We start from the raw sequence: 24,777 nt of genomic DNA, 5'->3' as shown, positions 1-24,777 counted from the left end.
ATTCCAGACTACTCAATTACCCACAAAAAACAACTGAAATAAATTGGTAGTGTTCTAGAGAGTTCCAGTGCACTTCAACACTGCCTGTTCAGGAGAACGTCCTAGTTTCCATATGGAAGATGAACAGTTTACATTTTATTTCCCACATATACCCAAGAAATTCATATAATAGAAGGTAACTCTTCTAACATCCCTCCCTCCAATTTGGAGACTTCCTAACTGAGGGCTACACCATCAAGGTCAAAATTGGGCCATAAATACGGTTTCCCTCTTATTCCACTGCCTGGCTGTATCAAACATGCCGTCAAACCTAAAATGAGATATCTTCTAAAACATCTGTCACAGGAAAACAAATAAATGATAGTCAGATGATGATGTGTGATTGGTTGACTCTGCATTACAGAGGGACTGCTAGTCTAAAGGTTTTTATTAAATATGAAAGCTTAAGATTTATGTTATAGGTGATAAGGCCAAGAATGCCGTAAAAGTGAAAAAAATATGGCAACAGTATGCAGTACATCACTGGCAAGATAATTATTTATATAAAAAGTTGGCATTCTTAGACTTCCAATACATAGCGGATGAAATTCATATATTCAAAGGAGACATAATAATAACCTGTCGCCTGGTGGTGATGGATATGTTTTTAATCCAAATGGCCACAATCTTCAGTCTACCTGTCACAAAGGGACAGGAAAAATTGGAATTTTCCTTTCATAATTCTTAAAGTTGAAAGAGAGAAACCTAGAAGCATGATAAGTGGCTCATTCCAGTGGACAGATGGACAGGCAATACTATAAAATGAGCACCACAGGGCCACAGCTAATGCTGCTTTCCCTCAATACACTCTCAAACCCTGCGACAGGAATAGCATCCCTTGCAATGAGCATCCCTGTTTTGTTAGAGCAAAATCCCCAAATAGACACTATTAAGCAAAATGCATTTAAAATATCTGAACACAGTGGTACCTATGGTTATACACTTAATTCGTTTCGGAGATCCGTTCTTAACCTGAAACCGTTCTTAACCTGAGGTACCACTTTAGCTAATGGGGCCTCTTGCTGCCGCCGCGCCGCCAGAGCACGATTTCTGTTCTCATCCTGAAGCAAAGCTCTTAACCCAAGGTACTACTTCCAGGTTAGCGGAGTCTGTAACCTGAAGTGTTTGTAACCCAAGGTACCACTGTCCTGAAGTGAAAACCAGCCTACAGATATAAGCAGGAAACTACTTCAGGCATTACTAGGAATGCTTGCCTTTGATGGTCTCCTTTGGGGATCCCATTTCTAACTTCTATGTTATACCAGGATGGCCTGTAGTTATTTAATTTAAACAAATTCACTCAATCAGTCTGCACTGAAAATAAAATAAATGTATCATTCCAATCCAATCCGGGGTTAGGGGGGTAGGAGTAATTTCATACAGGCTCTTTCATCTGCTTTCCCTCCACTGAAGCTAAAGTCCACTCCACAGTTTCCTAGCTGCTTTGGGGTGATAAAGGCTTAATAAGCTGAGATACCTATGGCTCCTTTGCCTGCACATGCAGTCCTTTCACTCCTTCCTTTGCATGAGCTGCAGTTAAACCATGAAACCTCTAATTAACCAGTTTCCAATGTCATATGAACCAGGAAACTATGGTTAGCAGCTTTGGAACAGGTTAGGATACTAAATCATGGTTTGATGTTCCCCCAGTTTAGCAAAGATATGAATATCTGGAATGGGCTTCTCATTTAAATGATTTTCTCTTTAAAATTCAGATTAACTTGGCAAGAACTGTGGGCAGACTCTTTAAGAAACAAAACATTCTGTTCTCCAATTTGTATTATTGCAGTTTCATTATATGTTCAGCAAATTTACAGTAGCAAGATGTACCCCTGATGAATTAATCATTTCCAATATGTCGGATCATATAAATAAAATATCAGCTCATGTGGAAAAATCAGATGATCTACCCTTTTTTCAGGAAACTTGCTTGAAACAGATAAAGTGATATTTTTCTGAAGAGTCGCCATTGCATTCTCCACTGCTCTTCTGAAGATGCCATTTTTCAAGCATTCCCAAAGTGTGTGGAATACTTTAGTTACTGCGCTGGCTGTATGTGTGTTTGGAAATGTTCACTGGAGGATCATGCCTCATGGGGACCCTAACATCTCTACATGCTAGTAGGCACTTTAAATTTCAATTTCTCAACCTGAACTTTGTAGCTTTTAAAACCCAAATAAAGAGACTACAGTGGTACCTTGGTTTAAGTACACAATTGGTCCCGGAAGTCTGTACTTAACCTGAAGCGAACTTTCCCGTTGAAAGTAATGGAAAGTGGATTAATCCGTTCGAGATGGGTCCGCAGAGTACTCAACCTGAAGCGTACTTAACCCAAGGTATGACTGTAATTGGTTCCGGAAGTCCATACTTAACCTGAAGCAAACTTTCCCATTGAAAGTAATGGAAAGTGGATTAATCCGTTCCAGGCGGGTCTGCGGAGTACTTAAACTGAAAGTACTCAAACCGAAGTGTACTTAAACCGAAGTATGACTGTAATCAGAAATAAAATTGTCATTGTTTATGGATATCTGTATCTTCTCAAGTTCCCAGGATTCACCTTGTAATAGCACATTTTAAGTGGACTCAAATATGGACAAAGTACGTTTTCCTCATACAGCTCACTAATTTTTGAAAAGGGAATTAGGCAATTACAAAAAGTAAGAGACTGGCAGCGACAGAGATGCAATATGTAAAAGGGAAATGCAGGTCCTATGCAAGGCTTCCCAAACCAATTTTTAATATGACTCATTTGTCCTGCTGAAGCTCAGGAACAAGTGTGTCATTTGAGGTAATACAATCATTAGGTTTCCCTTAAAAATTAATTTCCCCCATATCCCACTCTCTCCATGTGAATTTTCATTCAAAGATAGCTAACACTAAGCAGCAAATGCAAGAACAGAAAGCCAAGTGGTATCTTTATTAAACCAACTTTTCCTTCCTTTCCCAGTTTTAGTTACTTGCATATTGTGGTGCCAGGGAGGGGGGCACCATAATATGCAACACAATATGTTGTTGAACTCCCATCAACCAGCCAGCATGACTAATGGTCAGAGAGGATTGGATGCTGTAGTCCAACAACTGTAGGACTTCAGGCTCCTTGTCTCTGTTGGTAGACACATATATAAATTAGTTTCTTAGTGAAATTGCCATATTCTTGAATTAATTGAAATCTGAGCAAGAGTAAAATGTAAACGGACCCCTGACCATTAAGTCCAGTGTGACAGACTCTGGGGTTGCGGTGCTCATCTCGTTTTACTGGCTGAGGGAGCTGGTGTACAGCTTCCAGGTCATGTGGCCATCATGGCTAAGCCGCTTCTGGCGAACCAGAGCAGCACACGGAAACGCCGTTTACCTTCCCGCTGTAGTGGTACCTATTTATCTACTTGCACTTTGACATGCTTTCGAACTGCTGTGCTTTAAAGAAACTCTGTTGCAGAAAGCTTTCTTTCCAAAAGGAGTATTTGACAACAACAGATATAACTCACACATCTTAGGACATACTACACTATAGAAAGTCAACCGTAACAATCTTCTTACCAAAATATGTTGAGGCATCTGCCAAATTGAAATCCAGACCAGACATATGGACAGCTTTCTTTACTTATCCTCCCTTCTATCTCCAAATACTAACAAATTGGGGTGGGTGGGGAAAATGCTTGCCATTTGTAACCTTCTGTGGAATGGAGATAATGGAGCACCCTGCGTAATGTTATTAAGTAGTGACATGGATGCTATTTACCCATATAATTAATAAATAATGCCATAAATAGCCACATTAATGTGATCAGACATCAAAATTAAAAGCTAGCTTTTAGTACAAGTCCAACTGGCTGCATTAGCTTATAAATTGTTTCTAGATGGAAGCCTGAGTAAAAACGTCATTCACAGTTCTAGCATACTTGCAGCTGGTAATAATCTTATTGGTTAGAATGCGTAGAATGAACAGGGATTAATTTCTGAGGAAAAAATTACAATCCTGTTTCAGAAGGCCCTTCCTGCTCAGTTCACAACTTTTGAACAATAAGTATGCTTGAGCGAATTGGCTTGATTTCATCCCACTTGCTTCTTCCATCCACATCTCTGGCATCTGGACACTGAGAAGCTTGGGTTTGTAAGTTCATTGGGGCAGGGACCTTTCTTAAAATTATTGTGCTATAAAGCACCTGGTACACTAATGGTGCTGGAAAAATCATGCAAGCTGGAAATAAGGGATAATTTTGGCATACACATGGAGGGTACTTGAAACTGCCTGTACATGACTGCTCCTCTACACAGCAAGCCTTTGTGTGCGCACTGGCACAGCATGAAGATTGGCCCCGCCACATGGTTTGTCTCCATGCCACCTAAAGTGGCTTCCAGAAATGTCTGGCAGTGACATGAAAGCAAACTATACAGTGGGGACAAACATGAATGGTGACTAAGCTAGCTCATATAAAACACCTCCCTGAGCTGAACTGCTATCATATGGAAACAGTATCAAATAGTCTCTGCGTGGCAGTTATATAGTGAGAATTAGTTAGATATAATTTATTTCAAAAGAGCTTGCTTCCTGTTAAGTGTCTTGCAGTCTCAGAACCTCTGTTGCAGAATGCCCAAGACAGCATTAAGTTAAACTGATTTACATTACATGAGCCCCTTCATTTGAAATGCATTTAACTTCTAAACTTCAGGCATTTTGGGGACGAAGCAAGGGTTTGCCCTACCATGTCAGGCACATTTCTGCACCGCATACTAAATTTTAAAGGCACTGCTAGGCCAATGCCAATCCCTGGTGATGACACTCAAGACACAAGTGTCCTCCTACTTGTTAGCACATAGGAGCCACATAATTGAGCCTTAAGAAACTCAAAATAATTGTATAGAATAGTAAAAGCCTAGGAATTTAACGAATTGCTCAAAGGCTTTACATCAATTCCATTCAGTGCAGTGTAGGAAGAAAACAAATGTGTGGCTTTTTTGATATAAGCCCAATGGCAGGTATTCATATGTTTTACTGATAAAACTGGTTTAAGTTGCCCAGCACAGAATGTAAACAATATAGAATCTTAATTTAGAATAATGCAAGTGGATTACTGGTTTGCTCCACATGCCAATAGAACGATCTAGTACCATAAATATTCTACGGCAAGTATATGATGCTGTCCTAATAGTGGTTATTGGCTTGAAAAAGACATTAAAATAGTTTTGCATGAGAATTGAATTTACTAGGTTTGACAGGGACTAACCTTAAAGAATCCAATCAAATCCCCTTGAAGGCTGCAGCCGAATTTCATGCAAATATTAGAGAAGCAGCTAAGCACCTCAGATAGAAAGAACTTTCCTAGTTCTAAAACTAGGCAAAACAATAATACCTAACCCTAGACCTTTTTAAAGATACATCTTATGAAAGTTCTGATTTTATGCTAAAAGTCAAATAAAATTAAACTAAGGTGGAGACTGCTGAGGAATTGAAAATACTTCCCTCTCACAGAAATTTGACACCTGGGCTCTCTTCATTTTCTGCGTCATAAAAATTGCATTACATAAAATAAAAGTTTGTATCTATTAAAAAATTGAAGAGTTGTGTTTTTAAAAGCATTCCAGATAAAACTAACATGCCAAATATACACAGCTATTTCGCTTTTTATAAGGGGTGTTTTTAGGGGGAGGGGAAAAAAGCATTTGCAATAAAGGTGACCTTAAGTCATCCAAGATTTCTTTCTGAATTCTAAAAGCAGACAAAAATATATTGACTTTACCTATTTTGCTAAATAGTGTGCTTCACTTTTCCCTTGTCTGCGTAAGTAGTCTCCATTACATATATGTACATACATCCAAACCATATCCAGGTGTAAGGTATGCTTTACCATTAATAATCAATTTTAACAATTTTGTACCTGGATTTATTTGTTTTCATGTCAAGCACTTGTAAATCTATTAATAGAAAACTATCTAAAAATGGAAAGGGCAGAAATAAAACATTTTTAATTACCATGGACAAGCAAGAGAAATATACTCCTTTCCAAATGAATTTTACAATATACGTACTGGTAGTCATGGTTGTCTGAAAACAGCACATGTTGTATAAACCTCCCGAGATGTTCTAGCACTTATAAACTCGTGGTTAACAAAGGGCACCAAAAGCTCTTAAAAAGGGAAATATTTTATTTCTGCTAAATTAATGCTTCTAAGCATTAGATTTCATCAGCTCCACTTAGGCTAAAAGTCCCAAAAGGTTCTCCTCCCGAAAACAGGCTATATTTTATGGGCAAACCAGGCTATCTAAATCTAGATAAAACTCATTGGCTTTGTAATCATCTATACATCTAAATCTATATGCAAATCAAATGCTCTCATGCATTAAGGCATTCCAAAGCACCCAGGAGTGAGAGAGGCTCACTGCCTCTCCTAAGCCATCCAGCCCTCAACTCCCCACCTTCTATTTCCCTTTCTTTATTTACACTAGAGGTACCTAAATAATTCACACTGCCTCCTTTTCAGGCTGAACATTCTTCTGTTGAAGCTTGCAATGAGCAATTGCAGTAACCAGATGGACACATGAATGCAGCAGGTGGGACAGATGGCAGACCGCCCTGTCTGACGCTGGCTGCCTCGGCTTGCACTGCTTTTTCCTTCCAGGTACATTATCATCAGTGTAGCAGAAAGTGCTATGCAAGAAAGGGGGAAGGGGAGGAAGAGAATCTATGTACAAAACTATGGGAATGAGTTAAATAAATAGCCAGCTGCTCACTTGCATTTTCTAACCAAATGCAGTTTGTTAAAAAAAAAAAAAATCATCATGGGATGTATCGATCTTCTCAAATAAGCCCTCGTCCACCCCCCCTTTTTTTTACTGGCACATGGCTTAGAAACAGGTGTGATATAGGAGGTGATAAATAAGCCATTCCTAGAGCACGAATAGTTACTGAAATATGTGATGTACAAACTAAGCCGCAACTCCATTTCACCATTCGCAAACCATTATGCATTTGGTGATGTCAACTGATTACTTAAAGAACCGTTCTGAGTTTTTGCCTGAAGCCATATTACTGACAGTTTTAGGTGTACTGAATTTAGCCTAACTTTCAGCTTCAAGGTACATACTATGGAAATTTTATTACATTACCAGTTTGGAGTCTTAAAATTACTGGAACCAATGGATACAGCAATACAGTACATACAAAGTATTTTCTTCATATAATTTTCTACTTGTTTTCGTTCTACTTTTCTTTCTTGCATTCCAATGGTACAATCTATTTGTCCAGCCCCCTGGAGTTTATATACTTTCTGTCCTCTGAAGTACACCATTCTTACATCAATGCAGACACTAGTTACCTTGTGTCATTAACGGCACTTTCTGTATAGCAGGTTTTTAAAGTGTAGTCACTATCCTGATATTCTGACACAGTAACTTATCTCATTCTCTTTGCTCACTAAATAAATACTAATTCTAGTTGGTCAGAACAGCAGAATAAGACCAACACAGCTACCTACCTATAAGCAGAATAAGAGTTTGCTATAATTTGTAAGAAACATTGCAAGGTTGTGCAACTTACAGATTTAAATAACCATTTTGGATTGCATAAAACAGGAATTTGACAGCGTTTGTCTATATTAATAATTATCTAAATTGATAATGATCTGATCTAAATTGACAACAGCACTTGGAGAAAATGTGTACAAATGTTTTGCAAAGAATAAGGAAAAAGCTGTGATGATGGGAAGAGAAGAAAAAATCACTGAAATCCTATTTAAAACCCTTGATATATTTCTGACCTGGCACACAGAAAGTTCTATTTAAGATCTCGCGAGACAGTCTGCTCTCCAAGGATTTCCAGACTGATTTTGAGGCCAGAGAGGTTAAGCAGTTTGGATAAGCTTCAGATAAGCATGCAAACTTTTATACCCTTAGGAGCACTGGTCAAGGCCCTGAACCTTTAAGGCCCTGTTCACTTTTAATGCCAAGGCAGAAAAAGAAAGAGTTCAAGAATGATTTCATCAGCTATAGCCAGTGATGATATCAGGTGCCAATTACCTTTAAAACAAAATATAGGACAGTAAAATCTTTATTTGGTCAACCCAAGTTACCAATGCAGACTTTCAAGTTACACACAACTCTTCCTAAAATAAGATGTTCAGCATGCAAATTTGTATGTGCCTGCACATACAGTTTTAGAGAATTGATATGGGGTCAATTTCTGTCAACAATTTTCTCCAATTCCAATATGGTAATATAGGATATTTTTATAGGCCATGTGATTATATTTGTTGTCCTGAGCTACTTCAAAAGGAATGACAGGATGTAATAAAAATAGTAACACAAATATATATTAGGGCATATCTACTCATGATAGCAGGAGATCCTATGGTTAGAAAACCCAAATAGCAGTCATAGTGGTTGATATTCAGACAAAGTACCTGGGAATCAGAAGGGTGTAACCCATGTCATAGTCTCCAAGCTGCTATACAGTGGTACCTCGGTTTACGAACTTGATCCGTTCCAGAAGTCCGTTCTGAAAACTAAAACCGTTCTTAAACCGAGACACACTTTCCCTAATGAGGCCTCCCGCCGCCAGTGCCCTTCCACCGTTCAGATTCTGTTCTTAGACCGAGGTAAAGTTTTCAAATCAATACACTATTTCCGGTTTTGCGGAGTTTGTAAATCAAATTGTTCTTAAACCGGACTGTTCTTAAACCGAGGTACCACTGTATGTCGCTTGGGCGGGGGGGGGGGGTTACAGATACTATTTATATATCCAAATAAGTTCCAGGTTGCTTGAATTTATACTCACTAGGCTGTCTTTCCATATGGTAACTTGCTTCCCATGCACCCCTCCAAAGGGACATTAATGAAAATAAATGAACTTTCCAGTACAACATCCAATACTCAGTGCAAAGGACAGTGGCTACAAACAAAAGATATACTCTGTTTATTATTATCTAAGTAGTGCTATTACCTAACCACATTAAAGGTAAAGGTAAAGGGACCCCTGACCATTAGGTCCAGTCGTGACCGACTCTGGGGTTGCGCGCTCATCTCGCATTATTGGCCGAGATAGCCGGCGTATAGCTTCCAGGTCATGTGGCCAGCATGACAAAGCCGCTTCTGGCAAACCAGTGCAGCACACGGAAACACCGTTTACCTTCCCGCTGTAGCGGTTCCTATTTATCTACTTGCATTTTGACGTGCTTTCGAACTGCTAGGTTGGCAGGAGCTGGGACCAAGCAACGGGAGCTCACCCCGTCACAGGGATTCGAACCGCCGACCTTCTGATCAGCAAGCTATAGGCTCAGTGGTTTAACCACAGCGCCACCTGGGTCCCACCTAACCACATTACAGCTTAATAATCAAATAAAACCTATGCAAAAAATCATGTATTTTATTTGGTGGGGTGGGGGATATCTTTTAAAGTAAGTGGGTCTGGGTTCCATATTTTAACCCCAATCCAGAAATGCAGATGTGCTCATGGCACCCACAATGGAGGAGTAAGTCAATTTGTGTGTGCCATCACCTCCTTCCTCCAATTTGAATAGAGAAACAATTTGAGGCACAGGAAGACTTTCAATGCATTAACCAGTAAAGAGCACTGGTCTAGGTGAGGCAATGTGATTAAAAGCAACCATTTTTAGCAGAATGCTTTAGCTTACAGAAAATATTATTGCCGTTACAATTTCACAAGCATTTAAGATATGTGTTTGTATAAAATACCTTCTGAAAATACCTTTATGGGGCTGGAAATTCAAGAATAAACTTCAAGTTGTCCTCTTCTCCCAAATTCTAGTTATTTAAGGGATTTATATCATGCCCTTCAATAACATTCCCAGTGGGGCTTTCAAAATTTCAGTTGTGCCTGTGTGGTGCTCACTTTTTGAAGGAAATAGGAACACAATCATGAACACATTTATACAGGTCACTGTGCTTCTGGGATATCACTTTGTAACAGAAGAACAATATCAGTGAACCTTTAGTTTAAGTGTACTATGAAATGTATTAAGTTTTTTCTCCAAAATCATAAATGCACTTCAGAAATGTTTAACATAGTGTATGCTCTGATAAATTGTACTTGATTTTTAATATAAATTCTGCCATGTGTGTACTGGGCAATCCTATACATGTTTACTCAAAAGTATAAATCCACTGAATTCAATGTGATTTACTAGCAAGTGGATTTAGGACAGCACCTTTAGATCAGAAATTGTTATCGCTTCAAATAAATCTGTTTAACCATAATTATGTTCAGAAGTATGCACATTCATGTTTGTGCATGCATGCACACAGGGGGAAACAGGACAACATAGTATCTGAAAAATAATTATTATGCCCCAATGCCGTTTTCCAAAAGGCAGCAGAAAATGTTTCTGCTTGGTGGGAAAAGAGCTGCACTTTTAAATTAGCTATATTGAATCTAGATACCATAATTCACCAAAGTGCACAGCTGCTACAATTGGGGTCAGAATTTCAAAGACGCTGAAACCCAGCACCCCCTACTTTTCTCAATGGGAGCTGCAGGGTGCACAGCAATTTTGAAAACCTAGCTGCTTTGTTACCAAGCACCTACACAAGATAGCCGGGCACTTTCCAAAATCTCTCAATATATTCAGGTGCTCAAATGAATACTGTGCTGTGTGTGTGGTTTTCTCTGAGGTTGTCAAGAAAACTGAGCCAGCTTAGACATTCCTGTGCTGAGAGGAAATTACATAGGCTATTTATTAATACTCTCTCACCTTAAATACACATTTTACTAAGAGACTAAATTGCTCAGGTCGGATAAAATACCAATTTATTACTGGGGAGCAATGAAGCCGACTCAGAAATTGTCACATTGATATTCTAGATAACAAGGGCAAAAATGTAGACCCCCTTATTCATCTGCAATGCAACTGAGGTAAGGGAAGAGTGGAAGCTGGTAACCCTTAGGACAACTATACGTCTACTAAGATCCACTTTTATTCAATTCCCATACCAAGTCCTGCCTTTTTGTTTAAGATAATGCTTCTAAAGCTGTGTACTGATGCATAAAATATAGACACTAAAATAACTAAAAAAAAAGCATCACCGTCTTCTTTTTCAAAGCCTATTTATAACAATAGGACATTAAAACTATCAAAGTCATACATAAGAGACTGCATTCCTATCTATCTCCATTTCCTACATTACGTGTTCAGTCTGAAGACCTTAGTTTTGTCATTTAAGTTTTCATTTTAGTTTATACTAGTGCTGGAAGTAAAGAATGTAACTTCTATACCCTTCACCATTCCATTTCACGTACCTGGTTCTTTTGAGTCCCATGGCTCAAGCTGCCTTGCCCCTAAAAACACCACTTCTGCTCTCCCACCCTACCCTCAAACTTCGGCAAGACGGGAATGACACCAGAGTTCCTTTGAATGCAAGAACATACTTATAAATTCATGAACTTCCTTCCGGACAAAAAGAAATTTTATTATTTTTGAAAATAATAGAGGAATAACAAAAATGCGTTATTACTTATTTTTGAAGTGCTGAAAGCATATCCTTGGGTGCACATAAAACAAAATGCTAAATAAATCTAGGCTATTCAAGGGAAAACATACATAAAGGTAGAGGAGCTGAATATGAGAAGCAGCTGAACAGGACCATTGACATAGCCCACTGGACAGTGTTTAGTAAATAGAGTGTGCATGGTGACAGTGTGTTTCTGTTTGACTGTCCTTGTAAAAGCAAGGCAGGGCTTCTGTTTTTAGTGCACACTTTGGTTCAGTGTTAATCCTGTTTTATGTTGTTCACACCTGCTACCGACTAGTAGCCTGCCGATAGTTTATGGCTTGTGCTGCTTTAAGTGAATCTCTGCTAACCCCACCTAGACCATCAACAAAAGTCGCCCTACTGAACCCAAAACAAAAGCTAATCTGAGTTTTAAAAGCTTTCTAAAATCGCCATGATTCACATTCAGGTACTTTTCCTATAGTGTGTAGGGGCTTGCACACATTTTTCAGCAAAACGAAATACCTTTTAAAACTTTTTCTAAAAAAACCAACATATTTGCTACTATTATATATAAAAAAATTAAATACATTTGGTATACATTCCATTCTACATAAGGAAAAATAACTTAAGTATCTACCCCCATGTTGTAAAGGCCACATACATTCTGACCCGCGACAAGAAGAACATTTCTACCAGATATAAACTTAGTAAATTCCCTCCTACTTATAGGGAATTTTTGTAAGGACATTTGCATACAACTCAACCGGATGAGTTCTGATTTTGCTTGCGGTGGTTTGAATAAAGAATGAAGAATGGCACTGAAAGTGCAAACCCCATATAAATATGCAGTGTTATAAATATGCAAACCCCACATAAAAATTGGAATCGTTTTCAGTGCCAATTAGAACACTGACATTTAAAGTGTAAGGAGGAGAGAGTGTGATATGTGTGCCCACATGCGCGATCAAGAGACCATTCTTCTCAGCTAGCCCTGTAAGTTTCTGGAACCTGCAAACACATACATACACACAGAGAACTAAAAGTATTATTACCTCCCATCTTCAGCATGATCCATTGAAAATAGATCTACAGGCCAAAATTTTATATAGCTTTATAAGTTTAAGCACTTAACAGTGCAGGCCCATGGAAATCTTGTTTTTTTTCAGTTGGTCCTCCCTAGTAAATATGCCTAAGATTGCAACCTAAATCAATACCACAAGAAAACATAATTTTCCTGTCAAGCATCAACCCCTTCCACTAAAAAGTGTAACATTACATCTCCTTTCCCCCCACTTTATAATAACATTACATCTCTAAACAGTATATTTTAAGTACTGGATAGATACCACCTTTAGCATACCAATTTGTTTCTCAGCGCTCTCTCGCTCTTTCTCGTGACAGCCTTTATGCCCATTATTTGTGCAATACCTTGGTAGCTACTATAGATGTTCTATCTTGCCCATTTACTCTCTGCTAACGAGGCCCGGTCAAATCTGACCCTAATGTCTGCCTAGCACATGTTAAGAGCACTGTCCTGAGACTGAAGAATAAATGCATAGGAGCCTATTTATCCCTGCATCTATGCTTTGCCACAAAACTTAGGAAGTTACAAAAGTCACTTTTACTTGGTGCATTTAGTTCAATATTAACTACAATGATTGTTAGCAAATCTCCAGGGTTTCAGACAAGGATATTGCCAGTTCTAGCGGGAAATGCCAGAGAATGAACCTGGGAATTTCTGAATGCAAAGCTGGTGCTCTACCACTAAGCTACGACCCTTTCCTAAAACTAGGTCCTTTACATGCAAATAATGTCCTTTACCGCTGAGCTACATCCCTTCTCCAAGTTGTAGGACCACAGTCGCAGGAAAGTGAGACAAGCATCTAATTTTAGACCTTCTCCTTTGAGGACTGTTGCCTATATAGCCTGTTTCTGCAGCCATGGGGCTGCTTTCATCTCACTTACTTCCACATGGTCCTCTTTTCCTGAGGTAGATGAGCACTGACTTCACAGCAGTCGCACTGTCCATGGCATTGCAGACTGGAGACCAGATGACTTATGTCATCATCCCTGATGTAATGTCTCTACTGTAGTCTGCACAGGGGGCAGAGCAGTATCTGCGCAGCCTCTTTCCAAGTCACACTGCAGCAGCAGCAACAGAGAAGCCATAAGCCAGCTCCTAGCCTTTCATCCCATGGTCTAATCTGTAGCCAGCCAGCCTTTTAAAGTGAAATCAGTGAACTTTCCATCAGCTCATACACAGCTGATGGGAGGGTCAAATAAAAGGTTTCCAGAAGGCACACTTGGATGTATCACACACCCAAAAATCTCTGCTGCTGTGATTGCTGCTTAAACTCCAGACCTACAATTACAAAATTTACAATCTTTTGCAACTTTTTTTAAAAAAAACCACAGAGATTTTAAAAGAATAAGGCATTCTGAAAGCCCAAAAGTTACCATTTCAGAACAGTTTAATCATACTTCAATGACATGGGCAAGGCTGTACAGCTACACGTTTATCCACGTCATTGGCAATAGTAACTTACCGATAATTTAGTATTTGTGGTTTGGAGTAATATTGTTGATTTCCAGGCAATGTTATTAGTGGCTGAAAGAAAACAGTGGTGTGCCCTGCTGCCTTCCAGCACTGCTTCCAAATATGCCTGCTTCAGGAGGAGATAAGACTACTTTATTTTGATTGCAGTGTTTTCCCCAGGCAGAAATTTTTATTTCAGTTTGAATCTTTAAACCATTACATTTTCAGTGATGCATTTTTATATTTACAGTTGACATCTTTGCAGAAGAATGAAACCTCTGAGCAACAGCTCTTAAAGCATGAAGTTTGCCTCCAGTAAGTACTTAAATTATTTTACACACAAATGGAGCCAGTTGTCTTTACCTAAAATTTGATAAACCTTAAACTGAAGACCTTTCCTCTAAATGAAAGTCTCAAATTGTGAAAATAAACTTGCCAATGAAATATATATTTGCCCATACAAAAAGCCTATTGAAACGAGAACAGTTGGGGCCATTTATCAGCTTGTCAACATTTTGCTCTTAAAAGTTCCACTCTCAGTTAAAGGTACAGAACAAGGGTGTCTCGATTAATCGAATGCTATTGACACAAATGGGCGACAGTGATCTCAATGAGGATAATGAATAAAAATCCCAAATCAATCAACTGTGGTTTATAGTACCATTTATCAACCTGAGCGCATCAAAGTTATCTGCATACAGGAAGAGAAGCATAATCATGTTTAAAGTATGATATTAGAACAGCCTCAAAACAACATACTTCCCTAAGGATCAACTGAAAGGATCAACTAAAACAGCAGCTTGTAATGCTAAATATTATATATACTTTAATTAATTGTATATAAAATGAGTCAAATCTCAAACAATGTCTTACCAAGTATGTGTTGTTTTTGTCCACTTAAGTGATGGTATTAATATCACTATACGTGTATTGAATATACGTATATTGAGAGTTTAAGGTTGCAGTTCTACACGCACTAATCTGGGAATAAGGCCCATTGAACTCAATAGGATTTACATTAGACCTGACATTATGGTAGGAAACTAATTTTTTTAGACAGCTGCTTATATACTTCTCTTTATTTCATTGCATTTTATTTTTTTATAAACTAAAAGACTTTTGTTTTGCTTTAAAAACCACCACAAAATAATTATATTGGGAAAGATCGCAATATTATATGACTTTTAGCTCTACATTATAGCAATGATTAAATTTCTGGTCTCACATTATTGAAAACAATGATGGCTATGTCAGAATATAAAGTATGTGCTCCCTGCTAAGATTAGGACACACATTTAATAGAATGGATAAAGATGCTGAAATTTTCTGAAGAACGCTTGAAATAGATGTAGTCCACTTATCAAAAGAGCTGTTGTTGTTGCCAAGGGCTTCTTTCTCAATATATTCACCTGCACTTTAGTCAAGGTAATAAGTCCTCCCCTTCATTACTGCATACTCACAAGCACCCTACTATTCAATTTAAATGGAAAAAAGGCATGACATGTCTAAAACATTTACTTTTGCTAATGTAAAAGTGTTGGCATTTTGCTCCATTCCTGATAAGCTGGTGCCAGTGGAAGTGATTATTCTTTCCTTATTCAAAGCATATCAGCAGCCGAAAGCACTCTCAGTCTTATCAGGTGTATGAACAGCGCAGTTACTGAAAACAGTTTGTCCTGCTTCTCTCTCTTTCTGCCAGGCTATCAGATAAACCCAACTAACTAACTGTATTTACACACAATCAAACATAAGCTGTATCTTCGAAGAACTGTTGACTGATTTCAACATGCCACAGGTTTACTGCTTGACATTGGTGACACAAAAATGCCAGCAGTGTGTATCCTCAAACTGCAATCATGAAAAGGGTCCCTCTATAAAAACATGCCAGAAACATACCAGACAAAAAGTGAGTGGCAGCAAGGCAACAAGAGGCCTGGAACAAGAGGCATTAGGTATTAGCATCCCTGGTCTACGTCCCTCATTATAATGGCATCCCAGTATACTGGTATGATTTCATGGTGCGTGAGTCTTCTTTGACATTGAACACACATTTTCTCTATAGGCATTGCTTTTTATCATGCTCTTGGCTTGCTAATTCCCTTTAATTCATTTTTATTGTTTGTTAGTAAACATAGAAAGCAACCACTTGAACTATGGAGAGAGCATATGCAATCGAAATGCTTAATATTAAATTTGATTACAAAGTGCATACTCCTTGCTCCACAGAAGGCAAAAGCTGTGGAGTGTGATTGCCCCCCATCCCATGCATCCCAGCTTCTTTTGCTTAATACCTCTGGCAGAACAGAAAAATACAAGCACATACTACACCTGAGCCCATCTTGTGCTTCTACCTCAACTCCAGAAGCAGAATGAGCACCCTTTAGATTTGTAGGAAAACAATGAGATGAATTAAACCAAGTGTGTAATTCAGCCGATTGTTGCTTCTCCATCTGTGAAGCCATGGTCCCCTTGATTGATGGGACAGGTGTCACTCATACTAATGCAAACTGGTGGCAGTGGATGCACAGCTCTTGCTAATATGACCCTACAACTCCTGTACCATTTTCTAATAGTGATGATACTGTGCCTAGTTATCTTCCTTCAGATACTGGAAGTCCCATCTTCCACCTCTACTATTTCCGGGAAAATATAATGTAAAAGAAACAGACTTTCATGCTGTTTCAGAACATATGATCATCCCCTCAAGGGAGATGACTGCTGTCAGAATAAGTGACTTATGGAACAATTATTTGTTATTAGAATATTTAAACTGCTAACCTGGAAAATATATTTTTGCTGTGTAAATACTGTATAGTGTTCGTTATCAGTCAATACATTTATTTGCATGTTGACATTCACCACCTTTCCAAATCTACCATTATATATTTCCCAATTTTGGATGCTCCACCTCCTTATTATGTTCCCCCCGCCCTGTCTTAACTTTAAACAAACAAAGCAAATTATTTATTTGTTGGTTCACTAACCTACATGGACCAGGCTTGCCAAAATGAATTCCTCTGGTGTATATTTCAGCCATAATACCCTTTTCATCTGACATCACCTGGGAATATTTAAGGAAAAAAGAAGAACCTTTAACTTAAGAATCAAACTAAAACCTGCAGAAAACCCCAAGTAATTACAATACGTAGAAGAAAAGTCTTGCAAACAAATAAAAAAGGCAACTGCACACCCATATATAAAGGTCAGTCCTTGCTTTCTAACAACTTAAGACATAAACTGAATGTTATTTCAAACAGCAGTCTGAATGCAATGAACAGCCATGTTCCATCGCGTATGATATTAATATTTTATTCACTATTGTTGGTAGGATATAGAAATGCAAAGAAAAACAAAACATTGCAGAAAATAGTAGACGTTTTCTCCAATACTATTGTTGCTGACAAACTATAAGGAAAGAGAGGAACAGAAACCCAGGGTGTAAGAGCAGATAGCGTTGAAAAAGCCATCTTGTTCTCCCCCCCCCCCCCGCCACACATTATGCTCTCATCTACTTGCATCTTTATAAGGGAAGGAATTTAACTATTGCTCTTGGGCAAGCCCACTTCACTTTATGTGTCTTTTATCCATTATATTTGTTACTGACTGTACATCTGTATGCTTTTAAGGAGATAAAGTTTGAACTGAGGTCATCTTGTTTCTGGCTGGCGCTCCACACAATTTTTGCTATGTGGGTTTGAAAACAAGCATCCACAGATTGGCAACATGTTCTCATTCTAACTAGCCACAGCCATCAACATCTGATCACACCTATTAAAATCACTTTGTAGCCCATGCAACATCTTGCGACAGCTTGACCAGTTGTTTAAGGAAAGGGTGTGTGGTGGAGCAAAGCTAAATCGACACATCTGTGATACTTCGGATGCCCCTCAGCATGGCTAATATTAATTTGTTTTCTTTGGCTAGGTAAGTGCTGCCAAAACACATTACATATGGTATGTAGTTCCAATCAAAATGATGAAAAGGAGATGTGCACTTTTGTCTCACTCAAAACATGAAAAGACACAGAGGAATAAGTGAGACAGCAGCGTGCAAACTAATAAGGCTGAGAAAGAGGTCTATGTGGATTTTTGTTTTACCATTGTTTTCTATCATAATTCGCAAGGCTAGTTGCGCTTATTTTAGTGGAGGGTACCCAAAGATTCCTCCACTGCTCAAGTGGAAAACACTTTCCCTCATTGGGCTGGGGAGGGTGGTTATCTCCCTCCCCCCTTTTGCATCCCCCTTGCCCTGCAAAACTGGTTCCAGAGGGAACTCTCCTAAGTAGATTTTGGGAAGAAAGGAGGCCTGCAGGTGATGGAGCAAATCAGCAGCCTTCCACTACACGAGCACAGCAAGATCGTTTGATCTAAACTTACAAATTTGACTTCCAGGAACTGATACTTTTAAAATACTTAATTTGTATTTTAAGCTTTAGTTTCAGTACTATATGAATTTTATTATTTAGATGATTAGCAAATTTCAGATTTACAGTTACTGAAGAAAATACCTTTTGCCAGTTATAAAGGAGGGAGAAAATAAGACTTGGCTTTTGTAAATTGCTATTGTATTTTAAAATATGTGTAAAATATACACAGTTCTTTAAAACAATAATATATGCATTAGTTCATTTGTGGGAAGGTGGGAGAGAAAGAAAACTTTTTAAAAAGCAACACCTGCTTTCATTAAAGACTGTCATTTATGTACAGTCTTTAATGATGTACATTTTAGCATGACAGCTATCTGCTCTCCTTTTAGAGGCATAATTTTTAATACAGCCCTTAGAGTAAAAAAGGAAAATTCAATTCAACATTTTGAGCAACAAGAACTTATGACCCAGATATGCAAAAAAGGAGACAGTTCCTTTTTAAAAAAGCACCTTTTATGATGCAATAATTGGTGATGGGATAAAGCAAGTGTTTTGAAAGGGAGGGGGATTCTAGGCAAAAGTTTTCTTTCATAAAATTTAAAAAGCATTTTAAAATATGGTAACTAATTTTTATAGAGTAGCCTGTTTTAACTACTAACCTGCTCTGTCTGGAGAGAATAAATGTTTCACAATAGGAAAGGAAAGAACACAGCATAATTGCATTGAGTTCTATATACTACATGATCAAATAAGGCTATGTTGCCATCTTAAGTCCTATTATTCACCAGTATGTCCCGCTGAAATAAATTGAGCTTAATAATATGCATATTTTTAAAGGATTGCAGCTTCTTAGGAGGATTTAGTCTTCAGGCATGTATCATTATGCAAGAATGACACAAGTTACTTTGGAGAGCAAAACAATTACATTTTTAGAATCCGTTGTGTCTGATTATTATAAAATTTGGAGCAATTAGAGCAAACTCCTATAAAGGATTTAAAAAAAAATCTTCTAAGAGCATCTGAGCTCAACAGAAAACATTTAGAATAGAAGCATAAATAAAATGAAAAGGTCTATGCAACATATAGAAGTTTACATTAAAATAGTTTAATTTTCTATTTGGGGAGTAATACTTTTAATATAAAATTGACCATATGTCAGAAGAGTTATGCAATCAGTCCTGCCTTGGGAATGCAAACATAAAAATCCTATCTGTTACAACTGATGAACGTAGAAGTTCAGAGAACTGTATTATGGTATCTTCTGTTGCACAGAAATATGAAGGAGAAAATAACAGCAGCTGACTGCATATCCAAAGGAACGCATCAGCCAACAAAAAGTCTAAACAATCTAATATCTACATTGTTATTTAGTGAGTTTCTTTCTTCAAGATAACAAATTCAAATTTCAAAAGATTTTGCTTATGTATACTGTATACAAGGTGCAAATACAATTACAATGTACATAATCTAAGATGTAAACACATAAGGCTGGCGCCTATGTGCCTATTCAGCCATTATCAGCTGTGATAAAAACATGATTTTTTTTAATATCAATGTAAATAAACACTGATATGCCTTAGCCAAGTGTAACTGGATATGGAAAGAAAGAAAGAAAGAAAGAAAGAAAGAAAGAAAGAAAGAAAGAAAGAAAGAAAGAAAGAAAGAAAGAAAACGAGAGAGTGATTCCTCCCCCAAAATGTGGAGAATATGTAAAATGTGGATCTCAGACTACAGGAGACTGCTGGTTGTCATTCCAGCACTATCAAACATATACACATGAGTATGATTGGAGACAGAGAAGCTAAATATTTCACTGTCAGAGCATGTCGAGAAGTGCAATTCATTTCTCTCTCATGTGCTTTAGGACAATGACAATTTAATACAAGGCCACTGGATGTAAAAGAGATAAAAACCAAACCAGCCCAGCATAATCACAGATTTCCTCCTGAGAGTTTGCTAAGGCTAGAGAGGCACTAGGCAGATACCAATGTTTATTGTTTCTGTCCCCAATGAATGTGTTATGAGTCCAAGGCATACGTAATATAAAGAGTTGCTTTAAACTTCTAGAGAGATGCTCTCCCATGTTTCTTATTTATCCCATATTTCTTACATTCAGCATGTTTACTGACTCATAATAGGATAACAAGAATATTCATAAAGGGCCATTGCTTTGAAGAGTGTCAATAAATATTGGTGTTCATTTCTATACGCTTTTGCAGCGATACCAAAGCCAAAGGTCACTGTGCATCAGAAATGTTCAATACCAGGAAGTTTGCCAGACTATCTAACCATACTGCTAATAAAAAAGAAAGAAAATAGAATGTAGCATCATGTTATTAACCTAAGATTGCACAAAATACTAGCCTTTGCCTTAAAATGGGAAGGGGTTTCAGGAATTGTCTAAAAACAATCACAGACAAGTTACCTTCTATGTTTGATGTATAGTGCCATGCATTCTGAAATTAATTGCAAAAGTAGGGCTTGGCTAATGAGGCGGTCCTTATCTTTCCTCAGCAGTCCAAGCGGAAGTATTCCCCCCCCCCCCAAAGCAGGCTTAATATGTTTTTCCTTTCTTTAAATTCCCAAAGTGATACCCAAGGTAACTTCAAATCAGATAAAACCCACAGAAGTCATCTTCTGAACCATCATCCTTCGCCAAAAAAAAAGCACAAAAAAAGCTCTTGAACAGAATAGGTTTGTTTCTATTGTTGCCAGAAGAAGAGAAGAATAATGTGATGAGATCCATCCCTCTTCACACTTTTTAAGTGTATTTAAAACAACTAATCAAGAGTATTAGTTATGCAACCATAATATAAATTATTTCCAAAGTAAATCTACAAAAAAAGTCTTAAGCTAAGAATTGCTTTAAAATGGGACAGCAAACCTTTGGGGAGAAAGTGGGGGGGGGGATAACAGTGGGGGGATGATCATCCATTCAAGAGAATTAATGGATATTCACAAGGGCTTTGCTAATAACACAGGTTAATTACTGCTGCAACACACCAGGCTCAGTAAATAAAAGAGTAGAACCATAAACACATTAAAAGGAGCAACCACCACTGGAAAAAAAGGGAAAAAAGGTCAGGCCCAGCAAATAAAAAGCTGTCAGACAGCCATTTCAGCACCAGCTCTTTGCACTCTATGACAGCTGTAAAAACTTGCAGAAAAGGCAGAAATCCAAATTTGGAAAATATAGTAAGGGAGTGTATGACAAGGCCCATTTGGGTAGACGTGTAAGAAATGAATAGGAAAAGCCATACCCTTATTCTCATTTAATCAGTAGGAATGCTTACACCTTGTTGTATTTAAATTTAGGGGACAGTGTTCTCTAGGTTTCTTCCCCACACATACTGCCCTATTATATTAATACACATACACATATAGTGTTCTTACCCACAGATGATGTGTTCTTATTTATAGGATATTTATCACATCCATGATATAGGCAGCCCCCACCTCAAGAAGTCTACCCTTGCAATCATAATAAGGAGCATTAACTTTCTTCTTATTAATTATCAGCTGCCCCTCCCCCACAGCAAATATCGCATAGATTTCCCAGATCAAATTTTACTAGAAATAAGAGCTATGCAATAAAAGGAGGCAGGAAGTAGCACACAATTAAATAAGTGATATTGATGAAGAAGAAAATGAAGACTCCAGCAAAGTAGCTCTCAAATTTATACTGTTTTTGACAGTAAAAACTGTAAACAATCTTTCTAAGCACTCAACTATCTTTGGTCTCCCTATTCCAGCGCCAGTGTTCACTATTGAAATTTTAGCCATCCATCCTAAGTTTCAGTTCTTGGCTTATCACATTTACTACAAAACAAGTTGGTTTCTAAAATAATGTATACTGTGACATTCACTTTAGCTGTGCCTCATTTCAGTACTGTTGCATTTTAATGGAGGAAGTGTGGAAGAGGTCGAGGGTTCAAATTCATGAAATGGACAGAGCTACAGAGGTAAACGTGCACAGCTCAGAGAAGATTTCTGAAGTCACAAATCTATTTGCCTCTCTATGCCTGGCATTCGGCGATCATGTTTAAATTTACTAAGCTAGTTCCTCCCCCTCCCCTTTTTTGGAGTGTTTCAATTGCCTTTCCTTCTTCCAACAGCTGTGACAACTGTTAAAACAGTCAGTAAAATTAAGTCCGCTCTTTAATCCTTTAGTCAATGTTACATTTTAATCAGAGGTTTGAGATTTTGTATTATGAGCACACCGTTTCATTTAGAACAATTAAAGTGACAAACACATGCGTAAATCAGAAAAATATATTTGTTGCATCTGTTCCATGATTAACTGCTATTTGAAATTATTAGTATTACAGCTTTTGCTGAAAAGGCAAAAGCAAGGGTTGCAGCTGGCTTTAAGTTTTTGCATTCTTTAACATGCGCTAGCCAGATATCAAAGCATACCTAATGTCAGTAAGGCAGATGTCTATGCGCTTCCCAAATGTTCTGTCAGTTTTTAGCCTGGCTTCCCTCCCCACCACCACAATACACACTCAATAAAGTGCAAGCTCTAGAAGTAGTCAACTACTTTTATTTAATCTCTGAGCTGCCTTTGTAGTTTGGTCTGCATTATATGCCACAAAACAAAAAATACAATTACTGGCAATATTAATAGCAAGTAAGGCGGTGTGGTTTATTAATTGAGACATAGAGACAGATGTGTTGCAGTGCATTAGAGTTCTGCCTGCCCACGAAACCACAGATCCACCTAGCCTTGCATCTGGAAGACTTTTAACAGAGGCGGGGGTGGGGGGGAGAGAAGAGTGCTAATTGTGGTGGTGTGGTGGGGAGAGAGAATAGTTTGAATCTTCCACCAGAGCCAAAAAGACACGTGCCCCGATTTCATTTAAATGCATCTACTTTAAGCGGCTTATCAAAACTAATCATTCAAATTAGCTCTAAGAAGGTAAATTCAAGAAAGCTCCTTAAAAAAAGAACATCGTCCTAACTTTAGAATCTCTCCTCCTCCTACTTCCCCCACCAAAGAAAACCACCCACCTCAACTTGGAACAGTGACAACTGCACTTATGCACAGATTAAGACATTTTAGACCACATTGTACATCAACTTACTGAGTACTGATCTATAAACCATATCTCAGTGAGCATGCTACTACTGTTTATTTACCTTCTTCTGCAGGTGAACGAGGAATCCTGCCTCTCACCACCCCCACGTACACCATACCAGTTTCCGACTGGCAAGCTCTTTTATTGTCTATATTATTTCTGAACGTCCAAAGCACTTTAAGAAACCCACACAATTCTGACTTAATTGCAACTCACCAAAATAATATGCAGACACTATGGACAGCTAGTGGGCATGTACCCACAACACACTGACACTTCCTAGTACAGCCACGCTATGCATTCTGTCCAGGGCTGAGTCAACTGACAGCTTCCACAGTGCGTAGTTATTTAGCCGGGAATTAAGTTTACAAGCTCTCCAAGTTCTAGGTTGTCAAATTTGCATTTGGAATCTCCCCAGTCTTTGCTCTGCTCTCCGATAAGAGCTGAGAAAACATGCATTAAACTATGTGCCTTTAAGAGGTATGTTAACTGTACTGAATACACAAAGCATCTACAGTACTTTATTGTGTGTGATAAATAATTTAATAGTACCAATTGCAGAAATTATTAATATTTTTTTAAAAAAAACACAAAAAAACCTATATTCCAATTGAAACAAAATACTGGCTCAGGAAGTGCCACATGCACACACCCTTCCTCTGCTCCTTAATAGACCGATTTGTCACTAAATGACTGGAACGTTACGTTCTACTTAATTACAGAGCACTATCCTTAAAGTGGGATTAAACAGTTGGGCTGGCTCCCCCTCCTAACTATACATAGCTATAAACACCAGAAAGATCAAAATATCTAACTGAAAAGGTCCTAAATATTTAAATCCTGTTCTCAGAATACGTCCTTCTTAAACTCCGTTGGGGAGGGGGGGAGGGGGGAGAGGGAAACAAATGTGTCTTTCTGAAATGTCTATTTAGACAATTCACTCTGCATTTGTGCCAAGTGCCTATTCTTAGTACCTGAATAAGAAGTGACTGTCACTCACACAGCTGTTTTGGGAGGGGGGGTGCTTCCCTCACCCACCCCCCTTCTTTGACAGTCGCACCGCTTGCGTTGCGACTCAAAAGGTAACATTGGAGAGAGAGAGAACAATTCTCCCACTTACTGAATTAGCAGATAAAGCCGGGCACAAAAGACGCAAGACACAAGCAGCCCCAATCATGCACGCAGAACCCGGAAAGCATTACCTGAAACAACGCTAGCATTCAGCGTTCTAATATTATTGTTATTATTATTCTCTCCCCACGCCCCGGTTCTTGGGGGAGGGGGGAATAAAAGTGGGAAGAGGGTTGGTTTTTTT

The 24,777-nt window shown here is 38.2% G+C and overlaps 1 protein-coding gene across 8 annotated transcripts in view; it reads right to left on the bottom strand.

The window, feature by feature from the left end:
* Positions 1-24,777, bottom strand: part of ESRRG (estrogen related receptor gamma) — a 210,962-nt gene that overhangs the window by 185,906 nt on the left and 279 nt on the right. For 3 of the 8 annotated variants that reach the window (XM_035111330.3, XM_035111336.3, XM_035111345.3), the window contains exon 2: positions 17,003-17,079. The exons of 2 other annotated variants lie outside the window; for them this stretch is intronic. In XM_035111330.3, coding sequence (XP_034967221.1) covers positions 17,003-17,076 — 74 coding nt within the window. In that variant the 5' untranslated portion in view covers positions 17,077-17,079. Of the gene's footprint in view, positions 1-11,288; positions 11,436-11,503; positions 11,524-17,002; positions 17,080-24,777 lie in introns of those variants that run through there. 3 more of the 8 variants (XM_088666684.1, XM_088666685.1, XM_060272997.2) reach the window with 3 other exon arrangements.

Source organism: Zootoca vivipara, chromosome 3 (genome assembly GCF_965207765.1).
Source record: "Zootoca vivipara chromosome 3, rZooViv2.hap1.1, whole genome shotgun sequence".
Classification (NCBI taxonomy): domain Eukaryota; kingdom Metazoa; phylum Chordata; class Lepidosauria; order Squamata; family Lacertidae; genus Zootoca; species Zootoca vivipara.
The sequence above is the reverse complement of the archived record's forward strand: the minus strand, read 5'-3'. Positions and strand labels throughout refer to the sequence as shown.